A 16,070-nucleotide genomic window follows, 5' to 3' on the forward strand; every position below is an offset into this window, starting at 1 on the left:
ACATGCCACCATCTTGCGCCTTCTCACTGACTATCTCTCCTCCAGTCCTGGAATGAAATCCTATCTCATCTCCACTTCTTGGAGCACAGTGTTTCCTTCCAAACCAGCTTTAGCACCACATTCAGCGTCCTTTTTTGTTTCCTCTTAAATGCTAGGGTTCTTTCCCCTCTCCCAAACAAATTGCCTCAGATTTATTTTGTCATTAATATGTGCACTTGCTCCCTCTTATTTCAGAATATTCTGAGAATAGCAAATGCTTGCTTTGGTATCCTCAGTTCTTAGCCTAGGGCCCAGAACATAATAATAAGCATTTAATAAATGTAGTTGAGTGATGGATTGATGACTGCCATAAAAGCTAAAGTGACCTCAAGCCTCATGAAGATAAGAGTGGCATCCAAGAACAAGGGATCCTCTTTTTCTACTGTATTCAGTTTTGTTACTACTACATGTGAAATATTGTATTAATTCTTTGAACATTGTGCTTTTAGGCACCATATTTTGACAGTATTTCCATGGGAGGGCAACCTCTAGTGAGGAGACTCAAGCCCATGCCATCAGACTGTTGTTTGAAAGAATATGGCGGGATAGAAGGGGGAAATGTGTGGGCAGAGTGGAATTGTTGCCTGTGCAGGACTGGCATGTCAGTCTGTTTTGTGTACACTGATGGGATTGCACAATGTAGGAAGGAAACTAATGTGTAGCGAGGCGGGAAAGGTAGGCTGGGGCCAGGAATTTAAGGCTTTAAAAGCTGACCAGAAAAGTTTATGTTTGATCCTAAGTGCAAGAGGGAACAATTTGATTTTACTGAGGAGGGGAATGACATGGGAAGAAGTGTGCTTTAGAAAAATCACTTTACCAGCTGTGTGAAGGATGGAATAAAATTGCTGGAATCTTAAAACAGCGAGAGAAATTATGAGGTAACTGCATAGACCAGGAGAGAGGTTATTAGGACTTGACCTATAGAACAAAGAGAAGCGGATGGAAGCAAGAGATATTTTGGTGATAGGAATTATAAAATTTGGCAACTGATGGCATATTTAAGGTAAAGGAAAATGAAGTCTAGGGTAAGATTATGGTTTTGAAACTGAGTTTCTGGAATGATAGTAGCACACTCAGGAGAAAGAGGAAAGTTCAGAATAGTCTTGAGATCTGGGTAAAAAAATACTTGTGGATATGTTGAGTCTGAGAAGCATGTGGGAAATATGGTTTGTAATGTTCAATTGGTAATTAGACACAATTGGAGCTCAACTGAGAAACCAGGACAGAATATGTAAAACTAGTCATTATCTGTCTGAAGATGATAAATTAAGAGAGATCACCAAATCCCCCCCAAAATAGAATTGGGATAAACCTTTCCAATTCTTTCAACAATTTCTCATATGACATAGCTTAGAGATTCTTCTTTATCTTTATAGCCCTCCTATGAATACACTCTAACTTATCAACAGCCTTTCTAAATTGTGACTATCAGAACTAAACAGAAGTCTGTGATGAGAAATGTTACATACAGTGGGACTAACATCTCCCAATTCCTAGAAGCTGTGCTATGGATTAACGTAAACCAAGGTTACATTACATTTTCTCTCTTCCACATTACACTGATGATTGTAATTTGATCTTGTGTTGTCCACTAAAATTCCCAAAGGAGTTCTGGAAACAAAATACATCTGGGACAGACACATTATACTGTAGTGAAGGGGGCCTTCAATTATCCAGATTTCTGTGGGAGCACTTTTTCATTGTCAAGGGCAGAACAGCTAATCACTTCTAGACTTATTTTGATGATAATTTCAATTTTTAAAGGGTGGAAGGCCCAATATGGGGAAATTCTGTCTTGCATTTGATTCTTATAATGGAAAGAAATATGATGAAAACATTTTAAGGAAAGCTATCACTTCTTCCTAGAATTTGTGAGAAAGAAGGAAAGTGTGATATGTAGTCTAGATTTTGAGAGAGCATATTTCAAAGGATTTAGAGGATGAACAGATAGACTCCCATGGACTGAAACTCTACAGGAGAAGTCAGGTTGGGAGGGATAGGAAAGTCTCAAGAATGAAATTCTCAAGATAAAAGAGAAATAATTTTGATGAGGAGGAAAAAGAAATTGTTTCAAGAATACATTGTGGTTTTACCCTTTTTCATGATCTCTTCAGGGTATAGACCCAGTAGTGGTATTGCTGGATCAAAGACTGCACATATTTGATTGTCCTTTGGGCATAATTCCAAATTTCTCTCCAGAAACGTTGGATGAGTTCACTGCTCCACCAACAATGTGTTAGTATCCCAGATTTCCCACATTCCTTCCAGCATCGATCATTGTCCTTGCTGATCATATTAGCCAGTCTGAGAGGTGTGAGGTGGTACCTCAGAGATCTTTTAATGTGCATTTCTCTAATAATTAGTGATTTAGAGCAATTTTTCATATGACTATGGATTGCTTTGATTTCCTCATCTGTAAATTGTCTTTGCATATCCTTGGACCATTTGTCAATTGGGGAATGGCTTGTCTTTTCTAAAATTTGATTCAGTTCTCTATATATTTTAGAGATGAGTCTTTTGTCAGAAACACTAGTCGTAAAAATTGCTTCCCAATTTACTACATTTCTTTTGATCTTGGTTACAGTGGTTTTGCCTGTGCAAAAGCTTTTTAGTTTAATGTAATCAAAATCATGTAGTTTATTTTTAATGGTGTTCTCCATCTCTTCCTTGGTCATAAATTGCTTCCCTTTTCATAGATCTGACAGGTAAACTATTCCTTGATCTTCTAGTTTGCTTATAATATTGTTTTTTATGTCTAAATCCTGTATCCATTTGGATCTTATCTTGGTATAGGGTGTGAGGTGTTGGTCTAATCTAAGTTTCTTCCATACTAACTTCCAGTTTTCCCAACAGTTTTTATCAAAGAGAGAGTTTTTTATCCCCATATCTGGACTCCTAGGGCTTATCAAACAGCAGAGTACAAAAATGTTCCTAGCAGCTCTGTTTGTGGTGGCAAAGAAATGGAAACTGAGGCAATGTCCATCAATTGGGGAATGGCTTAACAAATTGTGGTATTAACAAACTACTGTTCTATTAGAAACCAGGAGTGATGGGAATTCAGGGAAGACTGGAAGGATTTCCATGAACTGATGCTGAGTGAATGAACAGAACTGAAAAATATTGTACACCCTAACAGCAACATGGGCATGATGATCCACCTTGATGGACTTACTCATATCAACAGGGCAACAGTCAGACACAATTTTGGGATATCTGCAATGGAGAATACCATCTGTATCCTGAAAAAGAATTGTGGAATTTGAACAAAGAACAAAGATTTCTATGTTACCTTTAATTTAAAAAAAAAATTGTCTTATTATGTAATTCTGCTGTATCTCATACTATATGTTTATTCCTTAAGGATATGATTTCACTCTCATCACATTCAACTTAGATCAATGCATACTATGGAAATGTTGTAAAGACTAACCAATTGCCTTCTGTGGGGGGTGGGGAGAAGGAAGTAAGATTGGGGAAAAAATTGTAAAAACTCAAAATAAATAAATAAAACCTTTCTAAAACTAAAAAATAGTACATTGTGGGTGCAAAATGAACTCGCAAACCAACTTAGGCTTGTAAAATATGTATAAATATACATATATATATTTTTTTTTCTCTTAAAAGAACTGGAGAATGTGATTACCGAACATTTATTAGCAATATTTAAAAGCTTAAGGAGAACAGCCAAGCTACTGGTAGAGGTCAGATGATTTCCTGCTTTTCAAAAAAAAAAAGGAGGAAACAGTTGACAAACAGTAGACCAGGGTACCTGACTTCAAGTCTTTAGAAAATTCTAGAAGAGATCATTAAAGAGATGGCAAATGAAAATCTAGTAAATCAAAAAGCAAGTCAGTACTGACTAACCTTTCCTTTTAAATAGGTCACAGTTGTAGTTTATCTAGGACATCCTGAAGTGTTTGATAACATCTATACTATTCTTGCAGAATAGACAGTAATAAAGGAACTGGTTGAATGGGAAGAATAGTAAGAATAGTAATTAATGGCTCAAGGTCAGTTTGAAAAGAGGCTGCTGGTGAAATGTCCTGGACAGCTGTCCTTGGCCTGTGCTATTTTTGTTGGTGGTGATGGTGGTTCTGTCTGTATTGCTACATTTTTTAGTTTTGGGTAATGACTTGGATAAAGGCACAGACGGATTGTATATTCTGATGGCACAAAGCTGTAAGGGATAGTTAAAATGTTGGATGAGAAAGTCAGGATTCAAAAGATCTTATCTGGTTAGACCACTAGACTGAATCTAATAAGACCAAATTCAATAGAGATAGATGTTAACTCTTGCTCTGGGGTACCAAAAATCAATTTCAGAAGTATTGGAGGGGGAAAGGCAGCAATTTGTCTGAAAAAGATCTGGGGCTTCTAACTGACTGTAAATTCAGTATGACACAGAAGTGTGATGGAAGTCAAAACCAAACAGACCAACCCCCAAACCCAACCAAGTCAGTTGTGTTCTTGTGCTGTGGGAAAAGAGAGGCTATGCTTCCAAGAACCCAGAGTGAATTTGCCTGCAAAGTTTGTCTTTTGCCCCATTTACTCTAGAGTAGGGTTGTCAAGCTCTAATAGAAACAAGGAACACTAAACCCTATATAAGGTTCCCTGGGGGGGGGGGGGGCACATATTGACTTTGAAGATCAAATGTTCTATTGTCTATGTTCTATTGTCTTGTATTTATTTTATTAAATATGTCATGAAAACATTTTAATGGTTTGGGTGGTATTATCTTGGCATGTGTGGCAGCCCTGACTTGGTGAAGAGAGAGTCATATTGAAAATCAAAAAGACCTGGATTCAAATCCTGTTTCTAACACACACTGGCTGTGGGACTTTGGACAAGTAAATCTCAGTACTCCTGTTTACTGTTTGGGAAAATAAATTTCACAAAGTGCTTTCACAAGGGAGTTTCCTCACTTATACCAATGAAATCCAATCCTTATCTCCTCTGTTATTAAAACTATTAAACTTCTATTACAATGCAAAATTTTTCATTATTAATCTAAATGAACATTTCTGATGTAACTTAAATGATCCTGTAAGATTTTAAAAATTATTAGAAGAGTACCTAGCCTTTAATATGCTCTTACTAATGTCTATTCTCTTCTCCTTTCTTCCTTAAATATTTAGAATAAAACTCAAAACTAACTATGACAAAAATCACTCAAGAAAATTTGGATACCAGGAATTCGCTGTTCTCTAAGGGATAAGAGATGAAATAATTTTTATTTTCAGTTTCCTCTTCTCAGAATGATACCATATACTATTTGTCTATATTGAAAATGGATTTCAAGATTGAGCCTTGCAAAATGTTCAATAGTCTTTGTATTATTTTTCTCCTTGTAATTTCTTTCTTCTATTCATATATAAATTCTTCATAAGTAATGCAAGGGTAGCTTTGTATCATGTGCCATTCAAGGTAAAGGGAATGAGTCTTAGATACCCATTATCTCTTGGTCTGTGACTGACCTCAGAGAGAGTTGCATTATCTCCACCCAGTAGAATGAGAAAATGACATCTATGTGAGACAGCGAGGTAAAGGTATCAATCATCATTCCTCCTATTGAAAAATATTATGAAGGCATTTTGCTACATAGACCTTCAGGCCTCATGTCAAAGAAGATGGGCAGAATAACCCATATGATGCCATACCATTCTGACTGAGGGGAGGCATAAGTAACATTTCATTTCCATACAAATTCTTTTTCAGGGAAATATTCCCTTTTGTTGGCTTTAAGAATGAAATAAATGGTTTCCCCCAGGCACTCCCTGGGAAACTCTGGAGAAGCTCACCAAGGCCATTCAGAACTTACTTCCCAGTGTCCCTGTGGAGACTGAGTCTTCAGCTGGATCTTCCAGTCTTCTGTTTCAGGTTCTGCACAGTGATGCATGCTGAGGATTACAGGTCGAGTCAACAGGGCTCCAGGAGGTCCACAGCTCACCACTGGGGTCAACAGGGTCTGACTATCTTCCACGGGAGGCCTGGTAGCACAGAAAAAATATATCTAAAGGGAAGGAAATGTAAAAACAAGAGGCCCTCACCTGGGCACTTTGACAATTGCAATAATACACATTTTCTTTTTCTTTCGGTGAAATCCATTCCTATCCAGTTTGCAGCAATTTGAGGCAATTGTGGGTAAGATAGTCCAGGAGCATTTATTAGGCATCTATTGAATAAGGCATTGTGCTAAGCATTTGGGATGCAAAGTAAGGCAAAAAATGAAAACTAAAAGGAAAAACCAAAGAAAACAAAATAAACAACAACACTCCAACAGTTCCTTCTTCTAAGGAACTCAGTCAAAGAAGAGAAAGGGAAAATAGTCCAAGTCTGACTTGGGAGAGGTAGGGCTGACGTACCTCTATCATCAAGTGGCACTGAGGCCTTCTTTTGGGGGCACAGATCCCCTTCTCTGTTAAATGAGAAGGTTGGAATACTTGACCTTTAAGGTCTCTTCTTGTCATGATGACATTTAATTAAGGGTAATAATAATAGGAATTATGTAGAGTTCATTTCCAGTACTGTTTTGCACATATTATCTCATTTGAGTCTTAAAACAATCCTGTGAGGTACATACTGTTATTACTCCCTAATAGATGAGGAAACTGAGGCAGAAAGAGGTTAAGCAACTTCTCTAGGGGGCTCACATTTAGTGAGTGTCTGAATTCAAATTTGAACTCAGGTCTTCTTGCCTCTAGGCTCAGAGCACTAACCATCTTCCTGGTTGAAATTCTTATGCAAAAATGTACTTTGGGCAAAGTATTGCTTCCTTATAGGAAGTGGTATTTCTCAGGACCTCAGTTCTAAAGGCAGAGACCCAGTTTTCCATTAGCCAAGATGGAATGTGAAGAAGCATCGAACATAGGTTGAACCTGACCTTACCAATGACAGCCCTGCACTTGTTCCTGGCATCTTACATGCCATATTCATGACTTCATTTTATACACTTCCAAAATATAGGCCAGCATGACAACCTCACGTGATTCTCATTCCAAAATTCTTCCTAGCTCCTAAACAATTTTCCTGGGATAAGTCACACCTGTAGGAAAACACATTGATTCTTTTTTTGTCTCCCCATCCCTGGATTGCTGTGGAGCATTTGTCAGGGACTGTGTCTGCCCATATTTCAGATTCAAGCCGTGGTCAGCACTGGGAGGTTATAGCAGCAGCCCAGGGTCACAGAATAAAACTTAACCTAGTCCCTGTTGGCCCAAAGGTGACTTCACTGTCCACTATACCATGCTGAGATGAGGAATTAGGAGGCCAAAGAAGGAAGTGATTTTTCTAAGGTCATACGTTTAATTAGTAGGAGATTGTTTGGACTAGGGCTTGGAGGAGTACTTTGCAGGAGCAACTTTGCCATGAGAACTTCAGTTCCCAATGCAGCCTAGCACCTTCTTTGTACATTATATTCTCAGGTTGATGTCTGGAGCCCTTAAGTCTATGTTCACACAAGAAAATGCATGAGACGAGCCCTCGAGACCCAAATCTTCCTGATTCCAAGACCAACTAGGATTAAAATTCAGGGTTTCTTCTGACTCCAAATGCAGGACCTTTCCATTATACCAAGTGCTTGTTGCTTAGGAAAGCTTAAACTACTAGAATGCTAGCATCTTTGACTTGGAAGGAATTTCAGACATTTTTCAGTCCAGCTTCCCAATGAACAGGTTCCCCCACAAAATTCTCATCAGCTTTCTTTTCATTTGGCTTCTTCTTACAGTTGTCTCTGGAGGACTTACTACCACAAAAGGTAGCCTGATTGATTCCTGAATACTCTGTTTAGGAAGGTTCTTCTCCCTATGACTTCCACCCATAAACCCTAGCTGTATCCTAAGGAGCAACAAAGAAAGAAATCAAATCATTGTTCCATGTGCTAGTCCTTTAAAGTCTGAAGATAACAGCCATGACATTGGCTTCAAAGTTCGACTATCCCAGTTGCTCTCAACTCCATGTGGTCAGCCTTTCTCTTATAATACAGTATTCAGAATTAAACCTAGTCCTTTACATGTGGTCTAATTGATGACGCTTGAAGTTCTATTTTCTTTTTAAAAGCCATGTTAAAGTCTAAACTCTTCCATTGCACCCAATGTCTTAAACACCTTTTAAAGGGTATTATTTTCCTGATGTTTGAGGTATTCCTATACCGGCTATGGATGAAAGCAAGAAGATAGAGTGTTATCTTTAGAGTACAGTCACTCTGAGGTTTAGCTCTACTTCAATCCAAATGCTCTGTTAGAATTATGAGACAGAGAAAGTGCCTCTAAAGTGACCTGTTGCTTTGAGAGGCATTTGCTATGTACAGAATTGTTCTCAATTGAAATTATTTAAATATAAAAAAGGCCAAGGGCAAAATTTCAATTCTATTTTTTCCTGCTCCAAGAAGCAAAGCATAAAAAGTATGATTTAGTGCTATTCGTCCTGGGAATTGTATTCATAAGAGGAAGAAAGAGCCGGGTAAAGCATGAGTATTAGCTTTACAGAGCAAACACCAGGGAATCTTTGTCACCGTTCTGTTCAAAATGATGAGACTATCTTTTGGGCTCATTTTAGCTCACCTACAATTTAATAATGTGTCTTAAAGCACATTTTGTAATGATAAGGATCATCTAGACAATATTCACTGTGCTACAATTAATTAAGTTCTCCCATCTTTTCTTAGAATGCAACAGCTAATTAGATAGGAGAGGGGATAGAACCCAGGACTTTTGACTCCACAGATCAGCTTTCTCTGATATATTGCCTCTATATCATGTACCAAAGTCATTTTGTGCTCCTGACCTATTCTGAGGTCTTTCAGTGATGAACCGAGATTAGCTATCTTACGAAAGAATCACAAAGGGTTTAGGTTTATTTAATATCCTACATGAAAAATTCATATTTTGGTGATAGTTATCTCCTTTACGGGAAAAATCATAGATGGATCGTTTCTCCTTTCCCTTCTAAAGTGTCAGATAGGCATGAAGGTAGAAGAGTGGATAGTGTCAGATAGGAAGATTCATCTTTCTGAGTTCAAATCTGGCCTCAGTCACTTACGAACTGGGTGAGCCTGGGCAAGTTATTTAATCCTACAGTTCCCTCAACTGTAAAATGGTTGGAGGAGGAAATTGCAAACCAATCCAGTATCTTTGCAAAAAAAGTCTTAAATGAAGTCATGAAGAGTCAGACATGACTGAAACTATTGCACAACTAGAGTCTCAGATGAGTCACAGAAGGATAACTCTGATCCGAGATACTCATTTCACATTCTTCATTTCATGTGAACGAGAGAGCCCTTTCCCTTTGCCTCTTCTTTGTTTACCCCCCCCCAACCTTGGACAATACAGATACCTTTGGGGGAGGTGGATGATTTGAGTGAGGGAGGTTATGCTATTTTACCAGCCTCCCTTTCTCCTCCAGAGTCATCTGAGTCCTCAGTGGCCAGATATGAATCAGGATGCCTGGAGATGGCCCAGATGTAAGATGACAAGAAAATTGGGGATGTCTTTCCCTTTCCTTTTTCCTTTCCTATCTCTTAACGTCAAGCCCCCAGCCCTTCCTATCTGGGTACTAGGTAGAAAGAATAGGGTGGCTGTTCAAACCACTTGGAAGAATTGGCTGACATTGACTCTAATTCTTTTGTTGAGGAGGAGGGATTGCTAGAATTTATCATTTGTTCTTTCACTGTTTCTTAATGACCTCCTCATGTCTTCAGCTGGCCTGCTGACATATCCTATGTAGACCTGAACCTTACCCCTCATTCTTACATTAATTCTTTCCAGTATAATCATCAAGTTCTGGGTCTAGAAATAATCAGGGTATCATTTCTAGACATCTCTGTTTCTATGAATTTGTGACTTACAAGAGATAAACTTCAAAGAAAATATGCTTTTCTGGAATTTGTAACAGTGAATAGAAAACTGGGTTTGGACCAAGGCAAGTTGTCAGCATACATTTAGTAACTACTTACTACGTGCCAGTCCAAGCACTATACTAAAGATATACCAAGGACATAAAGAAAGGTAAAAATCAATCCCTTTTCTCCAGGAACTTCCAGTTTAATAGATTTTGTTTCAAATTCTTTCTTAAACTAATCAACTGTAATGAAGCAATTATCTAACATGAATTTAATCACAACAAAACAGTATCTATCCATCTATCCATCTTTCTATCATCTCTTGTGAGATAAGTAATATAGACATACAAATTATTATTTATATGGAATATTCATTAATTCCCTATTTTCCAATCTGAGGATAAGCACACTGAAAGCATTTCCTCTTTCCTCTTATCCTTACCCCCAGGGCCAAGGAAAGAGATCATAAGTGCCCTTTTCCTGTGAACCCACAGCTTCTGGCTTCCCGTCTTTTTGTCTACCAAGACATATAACTTGGAGGGCCAATAAACTCCTTAGTACTAAATTCTTCAAAGGGTCAAATCCCATCTCTAGAAATAAAGACAACTGTTTCTCTTTGGGCAAATCCTCCACGCCTTGGCCAAGACCTTGAGGAATAGTTGGACTTTGAGTCTAACTATGACACCAGACAAGAGAGAGAAAAAGGAATCTTGGACCTGGCTATTCTTTACTTCTCCTGACATAAGATGTGAGCTTTAGGAGACACTGCTCCTTGTTTTACACTGAAGATGAAAAAAGGCCATTTCTTGTGAGTAAACAGAAGCCTTTTAGTGCATTTTATGTTGTTCAAATTTAGGGCAGAAATAATGTTTTAGAAAAAAAGGCTATTATTTCCTTAGGCAAGCTGGTGTTTGTGCATGAAAAAAGAAAAACCACCACCTAGGGATAAAATGCTCTGTGTCAGACAAACTAGAAATACTGCTATCTATATTTGAAAGACCAAAAAAATAGAGAGGTTTTCTGCAGCCCCAGAACAAAACGAAAAATGAAAGCTTTATTGAAGAGGAGAAAGGGAAAGAAAACTTTCAGTTCATAGTCATTATCTGCTTCTATGTTTGTCAATCAAGCCACAGATAACACTGTTCAATGCAGTAAAACAGGTTGCCTTTTTCTTTCAGAAGACTAATGATAAACTGCACACCAGATCTCAGAATGTCTGCAGAACCTTCCATCGAAAGAACTTAAAAGTATTTTTACAATCATTAATCAATTAATCAATTGGATCACACTAAACTAACTAGTTTCACACTAAACCCTTCTGAAAATGGGACTCTTTAGCCCATTTCTTTTGGGAGCAAAAACAATAAAGAAACTAGTGAAAGTGATTTGTTGTAGGAAATACTGCAACAAGTCCTCTGAAACCTTTATATTTTGGAGACTTGCTTGATTTTCAAAGTCAAAATTATCTTAAATGTTTGAAGCATCTCAAAAATGTAGACAGATTCAAAAGAGGCTATGTGGTTATACACCTGATTTGATCCTATGTCTGATTTAAAAATCTGGGATCAGAGTATAGTAAATATATTAAAGACATAAGGTGTGTGTGTGTGTGTGTGTGTGTGTGTGTGTATTTTATAAGATCCTCAAAGGTGGCAATTGTGTTCAATTCAATTCCTGACTCAGGATATTTTCTCTCCTCCCCAATTTCGACCCTCAAACAAGGAAACTTAAATATACTTATTGATTCCTTCCAGTTCCCTATTTTCCTAATTTGTCAAGCTCCTCCAAAGACTATATACAGATAGTCATAACCTTGATCTTGCCCCCATCCACAAATCTTCCATATGCATGTTGATGAACTCTGAAATTCCTTTATCTGATCATAAGCTTTGATCACCTCTCCCTCTGCCATGCCTTGCAACTCCAAACCCTACTCTTTCATTCTGAATGTTGAAAACATTTCCTCTTTTCTCTTATCCTTACCTCACTGCTCTCTTAATTGACTAATCTAATGGCCTTCCTTTTCTCAAGTCTTACCTCTCTTGGCCTTTTGGAAGTCTTTGACAATGCAGATTTTTCCTTTATATTCTCTCTAAGTTTTTGTGATGTTGTTCTTTGCTGGTTCTCCTCTTATAAGTCTCACCTCTCCTGCTCTGTCTATTTTGCTTTATATTCATGATCTTCATCCAAGTCATTCCCATCAATCATAAGTGTTCCCAACATCGTAGACCTAAGCCCCCTTCTCTCCTCCCTATTTCACTTGTTGATCTCAAGTTCCATGATTTCAAAGAGGATCTCTATGTTGATGACTCTAAGAGCTATTTAGATTTATTTTAAACTCAGCATATCCAAAACAACTCACTACCCATCCCCAAACTTTGCTAGTATTAATATCAAAGGGAAACACCATCTTCCCAGCTCCTCAGGCTTACAGCCTAGGTGTTATCCTCGATCTCTCCCAGTCCCTCACTGGCAATATCCTGTAGGTTTTTTTCTCTTATATATACATTCCGTTCTCTCCTCTGGCCCAGCTGCCTCTATGGTAGCTTTATTAAGTCTTTATCATCTAAGTCCTGTGCTATTGCAACAAATTGATTGGTTTCCCTGCCTCCTCTCTCCCCATTCCAATCCATCTTCCACCCAGTTGCCAAAATCTGATCTGAATATATTACACACACACACACACACACACACACACACACACACGCACACACACGCACACACACGCACACACACACACACACACACACACACACACACAATTTTCACAGTTAAATTTTAAATGTACACATCCTCACCCTACAAATTAAATTTCAATGGCTCCCTATTATTTTCAGGATCAAATATAAAGTCCCCTGGCTTTTGAAGCCCTTTATATAACCTGGCCCCTTTTTGCATATTGTACTCTTCTCCCCATATTCAGTAATCTAGTGATGTTGGCTCTTTGCTATTTTTGCCCACATGACACTCTATCTCCCAAATGATTCTTTTCACTGGCTGTCCCCTAGGCCTGGAATACTCTCCTTATTTCTCTTTGCCTACATCTTTCCCTGGTTTTCTTTAAGTGTCATCTTATGGAAGCGTTTCTCAGTCCCTCTGTTACTATTCTCAAATTATCCTATATCAATCTTTTACAAATGTTTTATATGTTTATACATAGTGATTTGCATGCCATTTTCCTCATTAGATTTAAAGCTCTAGGAGGGTAGATAGGGACTGTATTTTGCCTTTCTTTCCCCTGAATTTAGTTCAGTGCCTTACCAATGGAGATGACCTCCACTTTTAGATGAAATAGCTGGCCATCTTCTTATCACTTTAATCCAAAGGCCAGACACAGGCAGTATCATGTCAGAAAGGAAATATGGTGTTACAGAAAGAATACTGAAGTTGGAATTGGGAGAACTGGAGTTGAATCCTTGCTCTGATATGATTCTGGGTAATTTGCTATAATTCTTGTAGCCTCAGTTTCTAATCTTTAAAATGAATGAATGAATGAATGAATGAGTGAAGGAATGAACAAAAAATCATCTATTAAAGATTTACTATATGCTATACACTGTAGTAGGAATTTTTTTTTTTCTGTCTCCCTTCAGGATGGCCATGAATAAAGCTTTGTAAAGCTTTATGTAGTTGATTTAGCATTACTAGATGCTATACGTGCACGGTTTTATTGATAAACAATAAGAGGATGCCTATTAGCTTAATTTTTAAAACAGAATAGAATCCTAAAAATGTCTATTGTTAGCTTGTCAAATTGTCTTGACAATAATGTGGGTCCCAAGGAATCACACAGGTCTGATAGATTTCCATGGCAAAATGAGAACACAGTGGGGAAAATCTCAGGGAATGGGTACTGTTAATAGATAGTGAGATGGTCAGTGTCATTTTTCCCTTGAAACCTATAATGGCACCATGCTTCTCTCCAGGGTCAGTCCACATGGACTTTATGGTTGGTTAGGTCAACAATTTATTGTCTAATTTTTCAAACTCTTTAATCAGTGATCATGGCCTCTTGTCCACTTGAAGACAATTTGCTACCCTTAGTTGAAACAATAGGCAAATAAAGGTAAAAAATAGGAGAGGAGCTATTTAGCAGTGCTTAGAACATAGTAGAAGTTTAATAAATGTTTCTTTGATTACAAGCCAACAAAAAGCTTAAGAACAAAGATATATGAAGATTGTCTGATGGTTCGTTAGCATGAAACTGTCTTTACTTATCTAGTAATATTTTGTCAAAGGGTTCTGTGCTTTCTCCTTCTCCCTGATAGAAACCCTGAGAGAAGGAATGCTTTAATTAACCTTTTTTAAAAATTACTTCCCTATAATGCCTATTAAAATTTCTATCCATTTAATATGTTCAAAATTGGTTCCTTCCTCCCTCCAGGTTTGCTTAGGTTGGAGACTTGACATGAAAGATGGGTTGTGAGGACTTTATGTAAGTAGAGAAAGTCAGGGTGATGAAGCAGTGAATTTGGGGTGTCTAGCCTCTGTTGTAGTAGAAAAGGCAGTACAAAGATAACTCATTTTGGGATCAGAAGATCTTGGTTCAAATCTGGCCTCATTTAGATTTCTATCTCTGTGACTTTGGGCAAGTTCCTTCACCTCCCATGCCTAAGTTCCTTCATCTATCAAATGAAGGACTGGAATGAACAGCTTCTATGTTCTCAAGTTCTGGATTTGTGATCCTTGTAGAGCTTAGATTAATACTGATTCTACGTCTATCTCTATGACCTAGAGGCAGTCAATTAATTTCTACATACAGTTATCTTTCACATTGTGACCCATGACTGGAAAATCTATGTAAAATTTTTGACCCTCCCTTACTACCAGAAAAGTTTGAGTTTTGTATTTACAGTTTCCTTATTATAAAATTTGGATTGAGTTCTGTGTCATCTGCAGCTTCCACAAAACTCAGCCCCCAAATTCCCATTTAATTTCTTATGTCAACCTGCAATATATTGAAACCACAATAGGGATAGTTGAGGTGTGGAAGGAATAACCAAAGCTCCTTTTTCTCATCTGTGGAGTTTGGGGAGGCAAGGAGGGATAGCTGAATTCTGCAGACCTTTGCCATGCTAGCTACACTCAATAATTCCAAAACCTTGCCAGTGTTCCATAGACACAGGATATTATCCCTCATGGCCACTTAGCTAAACAGTTCAGTCAAGGCTTATCTGGTCACAGGTTTCTTTGACTGTGGACTAAATTTCCTATGGGTGGATGTGAGGTTAGAGGAGAGGGAAGGGAGGAGGGCAGGAGGGAATACAAAGCTACTCAGCTGAGAATGAAGAATTATCATTCTATTCAAGTCTTCTGGTTATGAAATTAATGCATTCAATATGTGAATATAGAAAGATCTGGGTTCTCCTCAGCCTAAAGAATTTCAGCCGTAGGAATCACTGCAAACAACAAATTTGTAAGCTAAGAAATGTAACTCTAAGTCCTTAATACTATTAGGAAGAAATAGTCAAGAAGTCCTAGCAGACAAAACACCCATCTCAGACTGGGTAAGTTGTCACTAATTCTCAGAAGGTGAATGGCTTTCAGTGGGAGAACTAGAAACGGGAAAGATTTACAGCCATATGTAGAATAGCTGAGGTTTATATAATGTTGTGGAGAGCAATGGAAGAAGAACTGGCTTTGGAGATACAGAATTTGGGATGAAATCCTGTCTCTGGTCCTTACTTCCTTTGTGATCTGGGGGAAGTCATGTCTCCTCTCTTGGTCTCAGTTTCCCCAACAGGGGTCTGTTCTAGGTCTCTGAGCTTCTCTTTATTTGCAGACCTTAGTAATTTTAAGGTTCAACAACCATTTTGCATACACTATTTCATTGATCCCCACAACACTGTGTGTTAAAAGTACCAGAATTATCATCTTCTTTTTACAGATGAGAAAATGAAGGTTTTTAGGAAAGGAAAGGGTTAAATTCACATAGCTAGGAAGTGGCAAAGCCAGGCTATGTACCCCAGCCTTGTCATTCTGAGAACAGCCCTCTTTCCGCTAAACTTCCACTTATACAGGATCTAAATAATTCCAGTTGTGCAGTTTCATATTTTTTTTCTTTTTTGTTTGTCCCAGACTTGAGATGTCATCAGTGTGGAGAATTAGAAATCTAGAAATTTCCCTCCCTTACGCAGACTGGCAACTGATTTATACCTTATATGATTTGAGAGTTTGCCAGGGGCATCGTGAAGTT

General features: G+C 38.0%; 1 protein-coding gene across 1 annotated transcript in view; it reads right to left on the reverse strand.

Annotated features, from left to right (window-relative positions):
* UNC5C (unc-5 netrin receptor C) overlaps nucleotides 1-16,070 on the reverse strand; it is a 435,583-nt gene that overhangs the window by 43,938 nt on the left and 375,575 nt on the right. The window contains exon 12 of the mRNA XM_074228072.1: nucleotides 5,858-6,026. Coding sequence (XP_074084173.1) covers nucleotides 5,858-6,026 — 169 coding nt within the window. The remainder of the gene's footprint in view (nucleotides 1-5,857; nucleotides 6,027-16,070) is intronic.

The sequence above is a fragment of the Macrotis lagotis genome, chromosome 3 (genome assembly GCF_037893015.1).
Source record: "Macrotis lagotis isolate mMagLag1 chromosome 3, bilby.v1.9.chrom.fasta, whole genome shotgun sequence".
Lineage (NCBI taxonomy): Eukaryota > Metazoa > Chordata > Mammalia > Peramelemorphia > Peramelidae > Macrotis > Macrotis lagotis.